The following is an 11,718-nucleotide window of genomic DNA, read 5'->3' on the forward strand; positions in this document are numbered from 1 at the left end:
ACATGTGAAATGATAAAATTACTTTCTTCTTCCACCTCCCAACCCTCCTCATTCATCCAAGCAACCCTATTTCATCTCTTTTTTATCCTCTTTTCTTTTCTTTCCTTCATTTTCTTTGATCTCCATCTTTATTTCCTTTCATCTTCTTTCCCAAAGTTGTTATAACAGTAGTAGTTTTTCACCTCAGCACACTCCATGTATTTTTTTCTCATTTCCAAATAAATAATTTGTATAAAATTATCTAATGTAAGTTGTAGATCTTTTATATTCTAAAAAAATTTCCAATAATTTCAATCTCAAACACTTTAATATAATAAAATAATAAATTAAATCATATTTTATATGCTCAAGATGAAGTTTAAATGAAACTTGTTTTAATTGGTGAGAGTATGTGTGCAGGTGTGTTGTGCAAAAGCTCCTATATATATATATATATGTAAGGGAAATTTGAAACTTTCAAACATCGCATTCTCAACAAAAATTTCTTATTTTTATTGAGCAAAAAGGAAAAAAAAAAATGGTGTGCATGGCCATGCATAATATTAATTTCGTTTTAATTGTTTCTTTACATTTTTCTAATAATTTTCATATTTGTTCACTTCTTAGCACCTTATCATGATTAGAAAAGAAGTAAAATTAATGAACATATACCAAAACTCTTGCAATTGTTTACGTCTTAGACTTCAGTATTGCTCGTCCATTCTCAGTAGTTAAGAATGTAATAGCAAAGGTTAGAATTGACCCTTTCGGTCTACATGATGATATCTAGGAAACACCATGAGCTGGGAAGATACAACGCATCCCATATCGTTGTATGGTTACTGCAGTTTTCCTCCAAGACATGCAGTCTTGAAGGCTACAATAGTAAGGAAATCTCAGAGCTTATTGGAAGCAGAGGGGTGGAAACTTGTGAAGATAGGCTCCTTAGTATTCATATTTACGGACAAAGTTTCCCATTCCAAGACATGCTGAGTGCTGTTTGCTTTTATGAATTTGCTATTGCTTATCAAAGATCAAAGACTGTTGTTGCCATTGTTTCTTTAGTGCATTACCATAAACCATCAAAAACAGGAAGATGTATTTTCTTTTCAAAAATTTAGGCCACCACCAGCCACAGCAGTCCAAAGCTCCATCACATCCTTCCTTGCACGGTACAACTAAAAGCAAGCTCCATTATATCCTTGCTTGCATGGAACAATAAGCAACATTTTCGTAATCGGTGATTGAACCAAAATAGTTGTCAATTCATAATTCAATGATCGGACTTATGGTTGAATTGTGACTATAGTCAAACTGATGATGCCATAAATATATAATTTATGTATTATTAAAATTAAAAATAATTATAAGAAATTTGAAGAAATATAAAATTTAAAAATTATAAATCAGATGTGTAAATAAAATTAATGCAATGAAAGTTTAGATGTATGCATTAACATTTCCCCAAAACTAATCTTCAAACTATTTCCAACTTCTAATGTGATGATAATTTCTTGTCCTTTAAGAAAATCTTCTTAAAGGGTTTTTTTCTTAATTTAATGAGCATTGTATTCTTTTCTTCTACAAACTTTAGTCTTCTTTTTCTAATTTTCTTTTACCGGCCATTTATGTACCATGGTTTTTACTTGAAATTAATGAACAAATTTGTTCACTTCATTTTCTTTTACCATTACATTCTGACCCGGCCCCACAATCCCACATGAAGCAGAACCACCACTTCAACCCAACACCGCCATATTCAACATATAACCTACCATTTCTCAACCAATGTCGTGTATCACGTTTATGGATGAATTTCTTGATGGATAATATTTTTGTGTTTTTTTCCTCTGAGTACATAAAATTGAATCCCCACCCAAGGAAGGTCCGTTCCCAGAATCCAAGCCCCGAGAAAAACACTCTCTCGCACCACTGGGTTTGCTCTGTGTTTGGGTCCAAGTTTGAAATGCTTTTTCTCTGGTCCTTTGGGGTACAACATACTTCCCTATGAGCTCTGTTGAAGATATATTCATTTATTCAATTTCATTGGGCTAGCCGCAAGATTGCAATTAGTTAGAGCCTTTGATAAAATTGGTGGAGAAGTTCAACTAATAAATGCACTAGTTAGAGACGGGCATCATCCCACAATTATTTTAGAAAATATTTTTAACCTTTCTAATATCTGAAATATAAAAATTTTTAAATGTTAAAAAAAACTATAATCAATCAACATAACTAAATTGAACCTATAAATAAAAAATTCATTTTAATTATGTTAATTGATATTAACAAGTTAATTTTAATTGAATAACAAAAGCCAAATTTTTAACTTTTCCTATTCCACCAAAAACACAAACACCACGTGATTCTGTATCATTTTAATACTAGGACATACTTCTAACCTGCAATGCTTTCTATTCTCATTAGATCCATTAGGCTCATATATAACAAATCTAGTGGCCTATAGTTGGAGATTTCATCTATCTTCTTATGTGATTTACTTGTTTTCCTTTACGGCACTCGTTACTACCTTGTTGTTAGGCTCACCAAGCTTAGGGACCCCTCTAACTACTTTATTACTGACAACCCTTGTAAGAGCCTTATAGTTGATATATCATAATTTCCTATTTCAAAAATACGTACAATCCAATTTATCACTACTATACACCTAGGATCCATTAAGGTAAAGGTTGACTGCAAAACAATTATTCGAGTCCTAAAACCTATTAGGATACACTTTTCTTTCTCATATAAGGCATCACATCTATATTGGGAAAACTTTAACACCTTATTGATAGCTGTAAATTTGATTAATACTAATCAAATTAGCTTTCAATCATTTAACATAAAGAATATTGTTAAGCTTAGACAACTTAACAATTCCTTATACTTTTTACATATGCTACACTCCTATAGCTAGAGGTAAAATTATTATTATTGAAGTTCTTAAAAGTAGTGAAGAATGATTAATCTCATGTCATGTGCCTCAAATATTTATCATCAAAATACTAATTGTTAGGAGCTTATCTTCAAGTGTAATGAAGGTTACCCCGCATGTGAGATTGTTTTTCCTAACCCATACTTGCATAACTTTAGGAAAAAAAAAATGCTAGATTGACATTTTTATTTCTACACATATATTCCCTTATACTCAAAATCTGACATTTTTATCATCAATATCTAGATGAAGAACCGGATCACATTCACTGTCACTTAAGTCCCAGCCAAATTTTCTGTATACTCCTGATTATCCAAAGCATCTCAGGAGCTGCAATATATTAGTGTCGCATTAAAGACACGGCCATTGCATTTGGGTGAATGAACTAAAATTATATATGTCCCACCACCACTCTGAGCATCTCGTAACACTTACAAAATTGTATGATGTTCCCGCCCTACTGAAAAGCAGATAAAAGTCTCTTTTCCCGGTCAAAATTATGGAAATTGGATACCAAAGACACTATAATGAGTAAGAAAGTTTGCCAAGGCTTGGACTAATTCACATTTAGTAGCCCCATTATTTTTGTGTCACAGTCATGTTAACATTACATATACACAGAAAATTTAAAATAATGCCCATTCTTTAGCTTCAATGGCAAGAGATAATTGCAAAACATCCACTTCAAAAATCATGAGTTCAAAAATTGATAGAAAAATGGAAGAAAAGTAAAATTTTCTGCTAAATCAATTTCTAATTGTTAATATGTTCCGTTTTTCCTACTTTCTAAATTTGTGGGATTTAGTTATTTATATTCATGCTCAAATTTGAATAAGTTGGTGCTCGCCATACAGCACTTATGTTAAGACGTTTGAGAACAAAGTATTTTTTGGAATAAATAAGCTTGATTTGATGTATTTAATTAAAAGTTGGTTAAGTTGGATGCATTTATCACTGTTATTAATTTTTATTTTTTATTTTTTTTCACTTGTTTACTTGACAATTGAGTAATTGAAAGTGAGAAAAATGAAATACTGATCAATTGAATTAAATTCATTTGTTCCTCACATCAAATTTCAGGATAAGATCCTTAAGCTTTTGGCCTCGGAGAAGACCATGAAGCAGAAAAATAATAGCATCACAGAGATGGTTATGCCTGACAATAGACTTTTGGCTTTGGAGAAGAAAATGAGTGGAACAAATGATAACAGCCAATGCGAAGTCGAAAGCAAAGGAGAAAAATACATCTCTAAATTAAAGAAACGAGGTGAAGCTCATTTGATAGTTTCCGCGCTTATAACAACCGTAACTTTTGCGGCAGGTTTCACCTTCCCTGGTGGTTATAAAGAGGATGAGGGCATGGCAATTTTAACAAAGAAAATAGCTTTTAAAGCTTTTGTTGCGACGGATACGATAGCCATGGTGTTCTTAGCATCTGCTATATTCTTTCATTTCTTGATGAAGATGCACAACGAGGAGGATGTCATTGAAAAACACTTGGTTTGGGCCCTTCGCCTCACCATGCTTGGCATGGGAGCAATGGTGATCGCTTTTGCGATTTGTATGCTGTTTTACCACATTCATCAGCCCTTTCAATCTTCGCTTGCATCTTGTGCTCTTGCTTTTTCCTCTCCTTTTATTATGAAGCTAAACAAATTTGGAGAAATAGTAATTGGGAATGACTTTTTTGATGATGCAGTTTTGACAATTTTTCTTGTATCACAGTTTGTATCTTATTACTTTTATCTGGTGTATAATAATGCAAATGTAATACTTTTGTTCACTGTGTGCTAGTTTGTTGGAGACTCTGTTTTGTATAAGAGTGAAATTGTGCTTTTAAATGAAGGTTGATAATGGCTATGAAGAGAATTGAAATATTATAGAATCACATGTTAACATTTAAGCATGCATTTAATAGCAAAAATTCATCCAGTTACCTTGGTTCATGCCATGAGAAGCCATTTCTTCTCCCTCTGATATCCAATAAGCTGCTTTCCAGGTGCGTGATGGTCCGAGAATGAGGGATCAATGAGCTCTTCCCTTGCCTCCAAAATTCAGTCCAAAGTGAAGTGTGTGTGTGTGTGTGTGGTTGCCGGGAGTGCTCTCCAAGAGAAGAAAAAGGATGCTCTCCAAAAATGCATACACATCTCTCTCTCTCTCTATATATATATATAAATAAATTCATATATATATTACACATTACACACTTTATTTGGACAACTTGACTTAATGGGCCAGTCAAGTGAATTAGGGTGAACCCATAAAAAATCAAGCAACAATATGTGTCTAGTCCCATTATGGACCACAATGCAAAAATAAATTAACACTGATTTATGATATTATCAAATTGATTATGTAAGTGCACACATAAAAATTCCAACAATTCTTCCACTTGGACTACATAATCAAACATCACAACAAATACATAATCATAAATCAATGTCCCATAGAATCTCATCAAAAACAAATAATCAAAAGCAATCATATATGCTTCATTGCTTGATTCATAGGGAAATGTACAATAATAGCAATCCTTCCAACAATAACATAGTATTACAATACCAAAAAGTGGCTCCCACTAACTTAATACAACCTAGGCTTCCAACAACCCCATTTGAGATACATGTTCTTGAAACGCAATTATGGGTAAGCCTTTTGTTAATGGATCCGCCAACATACTTTTTGTGGACATGTGTTCAATATCAATAAGAGACTCTGCCACTTTCTCCTTAACAAAATAGAACTTTACATCAATATGTTTGGAGCGAGAAATACTCCTAGTGTTCTTGGAGAAAGCAACAACTACGGAATTATCACAAAATAATTTCAGTGGTCTAGAAATGGAGTCAACAACTCCCAAAGCTGAAATAAAATTCCGCATCCACATAGTATGACAACAAGCCTCATAACATGCCACATACTCTGCCTTCATAGTTGAGGATGCTGTAAGTTTCTGCTTGACACTTTTCCAAGATACAGCTCCTCCTGCCATCATAAAAATATAACCCGTAGTGGATTTCTTATCATCTATGCAGCCAGCAAAATCAGCATCACAAAACCCAACTACATCAAGTAAGCTGGTGCACTAATATGTCAACATTAAGTCCTTAGTTCCTTGCAAATACCTAAGAACCTTCTTAGCTGCTTTCCAATGTTGACTCCTAGGATTGCTCAAGTACCTTCCCAACATGCCCACAACAAAAGCAATATCAGGGCGTGTACATACTTGAGCATACATAAGGTTGCCAACCACAGATGAATAAGGAATGGTCCTCATTTCCTCTCTCTCATCATCATTTTGAGGACACTGAGCCCTTGAAAACTTATCACCCTTCACAATTGGCGCTTTAGTAGATTTACAGTTGTGCATATTGAACCTCTTCAATATCTTTTCAATATAGGCTCTTTGAGACAATTTAAGCACTCCATTAGCCCTATCACGAAGAATCTTTATGCCCAAAACATAAGAAGCCTCACCAAGATCCTTCATGTCAAAATAGGTTGACAACATGTGCTTTGTCTCAATCAACAAGTCAGAATCATTTGATGCGAGTAGTATATCATCAACATATAAAACAAGAAATATGTAACTACTCCCACTAACCCTCAAATATATGCATCTGTCAACTGTATTATCTTTAAAGCCATTTTGGGTGATAATCCTATCAAACTTTAGATACCACTGCCTCGAAGCCTGTTTAAGACCATAAATGGACTTATTGAGCTTGCAAACTAAATCTTCCTTTCCAACTTCTACAAAACCAGTAGGTTACTCCATATACACCTCTTCATCCAAATCACCATTCAAGAAAGCTGTCTTGACATCCATCTGATGTAGCTCCAAATCAAAATGAGCTACTATGGCCATAATCACTCTAAAAGAGTCCTTGGTCGACACAGGTGAGAAGGTTTCTTTGAAATCAATTCCTTCTCTTTGACTATAACCTTTAACCACAAGTCTAGCTTTATATCTCTCTATTTTCCCACTAGAATCACGTTTGGTCTTAAAGACCCACTTACACCCAACTGGTTTACAACCATGTGGCAATTCAACCAAGTCCCAAACACTATTCATATACATAGAATTCATTTCATCATCCATGGCTTCTTTCCAAGATATGAATTGAGGACAATGAATTGCTTCTTGGTAAGTGACTGGATCAAAAGCATCATAACCATCATACTCATGCTCCTGCAAATAAACCATATAATCATCTGAAATAGTCGACCTACGAACCCTCTGTGATCTTCTCAAAGGAACCTCATTAACAGCAGTATCATCTACAGGAAGGCCAGATTCCACTTGATCACCATGCTCACCTTGATTAGTGGTTGGCTGTTGGACAATAGGAACATCCACATTTGGAACATGAGATGTAGGAAAAGGAATCACAACATGTTCTTCTCCAAAAGATATCTCACGAGGCACAAAATTTGGATCAGCTTTAACTTCATCCTCAAAATATACAGCCCTGTCTGATTCAATGATCCTGGTGGTATGAGATGGACAATAAAATCTGGAACCCCTTGATCCAATGCAATAGCCAACAAAGATACCACTAATGGTTTTAGGATTAAGTTTCTTTTACTGTGGGTTATAAGGCCTAACCTCAACCTTACATCCCTAAACATAGAAATGGTGAAGGCTGGGTTTCTTTCCTGACCATAGCTCATAAGGTGTCTTAGGCACAGACTTATTGGGCACTTGATTCAAAATATATGCCGTAGTCCTTAAGGCTTCACCCCACAGAAATTCTGGTAAAGAGAAATTGGACAACATGCACCTCACCATATCTAACAATGTGCGATTCCTCCTTTCTGCAACCCCATTCTGTTGAGGAGTGCCTGACATTGTATATCTCGCATCAATGCCATATTCCAACAGAAACTTAGCAAATGGTCTAGGATTCATTCCAGTCTCATCATATCTCCCATAATGCTCACCACCTCTATCAGACTTCACAACTTTAATGGGCTTTCCCAACTGCAACTCCACTTTAGCCTTAAAGGCTTTAAACACATTCAGGAAGTCAGATTTCTCATGGATTAGTTCAACATAACCAAATCTAGAGAAATCATCAATAAAAGTGATGAAATATTTATAACCCCCTAAAGCAGTTGGTGTCAAAGGACCACATATATCTGTGTGGATCAAGTCTAAAGTACTTCCACACCTACAAATCTTCTCCTTTCTAGTCTTTGCTGTCATCTTCCCCTTTAAGCAAACAACACAAGTTTCAAAGTCTGAGAAATCAAGATTAGAAAGCACACCATCTTTCACCAATCTCTCTAATCTTTGCCTAGAAATATGACCTAGGCGTTTGTGCCACAACATGGAAGAACTCAAATTCATTCTAGCACGCTTGCAACCAACCACAGAATTAACAGAAGATGAATCACATAATAAACCATGATGCAAACTGAGACAATAAAGATTTCCAAACAAAACACCATTGCCAATTAAGACTGAGTTGCAAAAAATATCCACTTTTCCATCTCCAAAGTGAAAAGAATAACCAAGTCTATCCAAAGAAGATACAGAAATCAGATTCCTCCGAAGTGAGGGTATGAAAGCCACATTATGTAACAATAAAAAACTTTATGTGATCAACTTCAGCTTTATCATGCCAAAAAATTCCACTTTCACTTTGCTTCCATCACCCATATACACACATTCTTCATGCTTTGACGGCTTCCTTCTGTTTGTCATCCCTTACAAGGAATTAGTGACATGAATAGTGGCACCAGTATCTAACCACTAAGAATTGGCATGAACATCAACAATATTTGTCTCAATCATGTTTTCATTCAAATTAACCACAACCACAATTTCACCTTTCTTTTTCTTCTCTAGCCAATTTTTAAATTTGAAGCAATCAGCTTGCTTGTGGCCAATCTTATGGCAAAAGTTGCACTTTCCCTTGAATTTCTCACTCTTTGCAGCATTAGAAGAAGCAGATGCATTGGAGGTTCCTTGATTTGAATTCCCTTTCTTCTTGAACTGCTTAAAGCCTCCAAAATTCTTATGTGGAGGTTTTTTCTTCATATTACTGGCTTGATCAGTTACAAGAGCAAGTGAGTGAGTCTTATTTTTCCTCAGTGAGACTTCATGTTGCACTACAATGGACATCAACTCCTCCAGAGTCCATTCTTCCTTCAAGGCATTGTAAGTCAATTTCACTGCATCAAAGGAAACAGGAAGAGACTCAAGTATCAACCATTTCAAAAATTTTCACCCAACTCCACTTTCATCTCATTTGCCTTGTTGAAGTAGTGCCTTAGCTTGATGATATGATCTCTAACCCCATTGACTCCATCATATACAGTAGTTGTTAGAAGCTTCAAATGAGTTGCCATTTCTGCCTTATCAACCTTGGTATAATTGGCCTTCACATATTCCAAGAAGTCCTTGGCCCTTTCCGTCTTTGGCACGCATTCTTTGATAGATTTATCCATAGTGTATTTCATCACCATCAAACAACTCCTGTTGGAGTGCTCCCATCTTTCATAAAATGATCTTTCATCTGCAGAGCTCACATCAGTGGGCTTACTTGGCTCATCAACCCTCAAAGCCAAGTCCAGATTTTGCAGAGTCATATGCACATTAAAAGACTCAAACCATTCTTCAAAATTATTTCCAGTAAGAGGTTTGATGGCAGATAATTGCAGAGAAATACCAAGATTGCTGGTAGCTGGAAAATAGCAAAATTCAACAGTATGCATGTTATTACAATATCATGCATTTGCTAGTTTCCATAATTTCTCAATTTAGCAATAGCTTGGAATTTTGAAAATTCCACGGCGGTAAGGACAACTAATTAAATATTACAACCAAGATGTACTAATTTTATTACCGAAAGGGCAAAGAAAATTAGTACGGTTCATAATATACAATTAATTTCCTTCACCAATCTAAGCATCCTACCAAGTATTGTTATCATCAATAGGACAATTACAATACCCGTATGGATCTTAGTAATCACAATAATAAAGCAACTAAATGTGGGAGTTAAATTATCTCAGCAAAGACAATTTGACACATATAGGGTCACGATAGGCAACCACATATATGTTCACTATTGTCATGATAAACTAAAATATTCAATTTGTGCAACTTGACACACTTGGAATTGCGATAGGCAATCACACAAGTGTTATAAATTGCCATAATAAATTTAAATAGTTAACAAAATTGACCTTGGACAACATTATTGGTATAAAATAAAAATTATACCATAAAAACAATAATTATAATAATTGTCTCAATAAAGTCAATTTTAACAAATGCATAGTAATTCTAATATATGCATAATCAATCCAAGAATACCAAGGCAAAAAAAAAAAAAAAAATTGTTTTTTTTTATGACGTCATGATGACGTCAGCATGGCCATGTCCATCTTTTCCTCCAGCTGAACACAGCTTGGTTCTGGAGAAGAAAAAAAATTTTCCTCCCAAAATTTTGCGCATTTTTCGACAAAAATACATAGATTTCCATCCTCAAACATCAATCCTTCAATCCAAACCCAAAAAAATTCACAAAAAACGCATAATAGCAAGAACCAAACAAGCCCTAATTTTCGAAATATCACCAAATGAGCTCCAAAAATCACAAAAATTGATGGGTTTTGCTCCAAAAAATATTCTCTACAAGTCTCCAACCTCAATCCGGCTTGAAAACCAAGAATTACCACCACACGAAAAAAAAAAAAAAAAACCCCAAAAAATGTCTTCCATAACCAGAAAACGAGAAATAAAAAATTAACCCAAAATTACAACTCAAATGGCAATCATGCTTGCTCTGATACCAATTGAAGAGAATTGAATATTATAGGATCACATGTTAACATTTAAGCATGCATTTAATAGCAAAAATTCATCCGGTTACCTTGGTTCATGCCATGAGAAGCCATTTCTTCTCCCTCTGATATCCAATAAGCTACTTTCCGGGTGTGTGATGGTCCGAGAATGAGGGATCAATGAGCTCTTCCCTTGCCTCCAAAATTCAGTCCAAAGTGAAGTGTGTGTGTGTGTGTGGTTGCCGGGAGTGCTCTCCAAGAGAAAAAAAGGATGCTCTCCAAAAATGCATACACACACACACACACACACACACACACACACACACACACACACACACACACATATATATATATATATAAATTCATATATATATATATTACGCATTACACACTTTATTTGGACGACTTGACTTAATGGGCCAGTCAAGTGAATTAGGGTGAGCCCATAAAAAATCAAGCAACAATATGTGTCCAATCCCATTATGGACCACAATGCAAAAATAAATTAACACTGATTTATGATATTATCAAATTGATTATGTAAGTGCACACATAAAAATTCCAACAGGCTACGCCAAAACTCACCCTTGATTAAATTCTCAAAAGGTAAAAATAAAATAATTAAAAATAAAAATTCAAGAACACATGCCACCTATGCCAATTAAGCATCTCCTCAAAATGTCAATGGAAACATCTATATCCTTGGAAACACCCTCAATATTAGCACGTCTTACCAATTAAAAATTGATCATTTAAAGTCTTTGTTCCAAGAAACTTGGTGAATGCATGCATCAACAAGTTGACTGTTGAAGGATGTGTGGAAAGTGACCGCAGATGTATGTAATAAATTGGTAGTTCCTATGCGTATGGATATGGTTGTAACTTTAAAAATCTGGTGGGTTGGGTGTGGAACCTTAGGGAGGTGATCTTGGAATGCAAGTGAGGTGGTAGGATCCAAAATATGAAAATTGGATTTTAAAGGAAAATTCTTTCTTTCAATTTGT

The 11,718-nt window shown here is 34.8% G+C and overlaps 1 protein-coding gene across 1 annotated transcript; it reads left to right on the forward strand.

Moving 5' to 3' along the window:
* Nucleotides 1–4,063: 4,063 nt before the first annotated feature.
* LOC117915217 (protein ACCELERATED CELL DEATH 6-like) lies at nt 4,064–4,790 on the forward strand. Its single transcript, XM_034830779.1, has 3 exons — nt 4,064–4,478; nt 4,617–4,684; nt 4,764–4,790. Exons 1-3 carry the CDS (start codon nt 4,064–4,066, stop codon nt 4,788–4,790), a joined length of 510 nt encoding a protein of 169 aa, XP_034686670.1.
* The last annotated feature ends 6,928 nt before the right edge of the window (nt 4,791–11,718 follow it).

The sequence above is a fragment of the Vitis riparia genome, chromosome 5 (genome assembly GCF_004353265.1).
Source record: "Vitis riparia cultivar Riparia Gloire de Montpellier isolate 1030 chromosome 5, EGFV_Vit.rip_1.0, whole genome shotgun sequence".
Classification (NCBI taxonomy): Eukaryota; Viridiplantae; Streptophyta; class Magnoliopsida; order Vitales; family Vitaceae; genus Vitis; species Vitis riparia.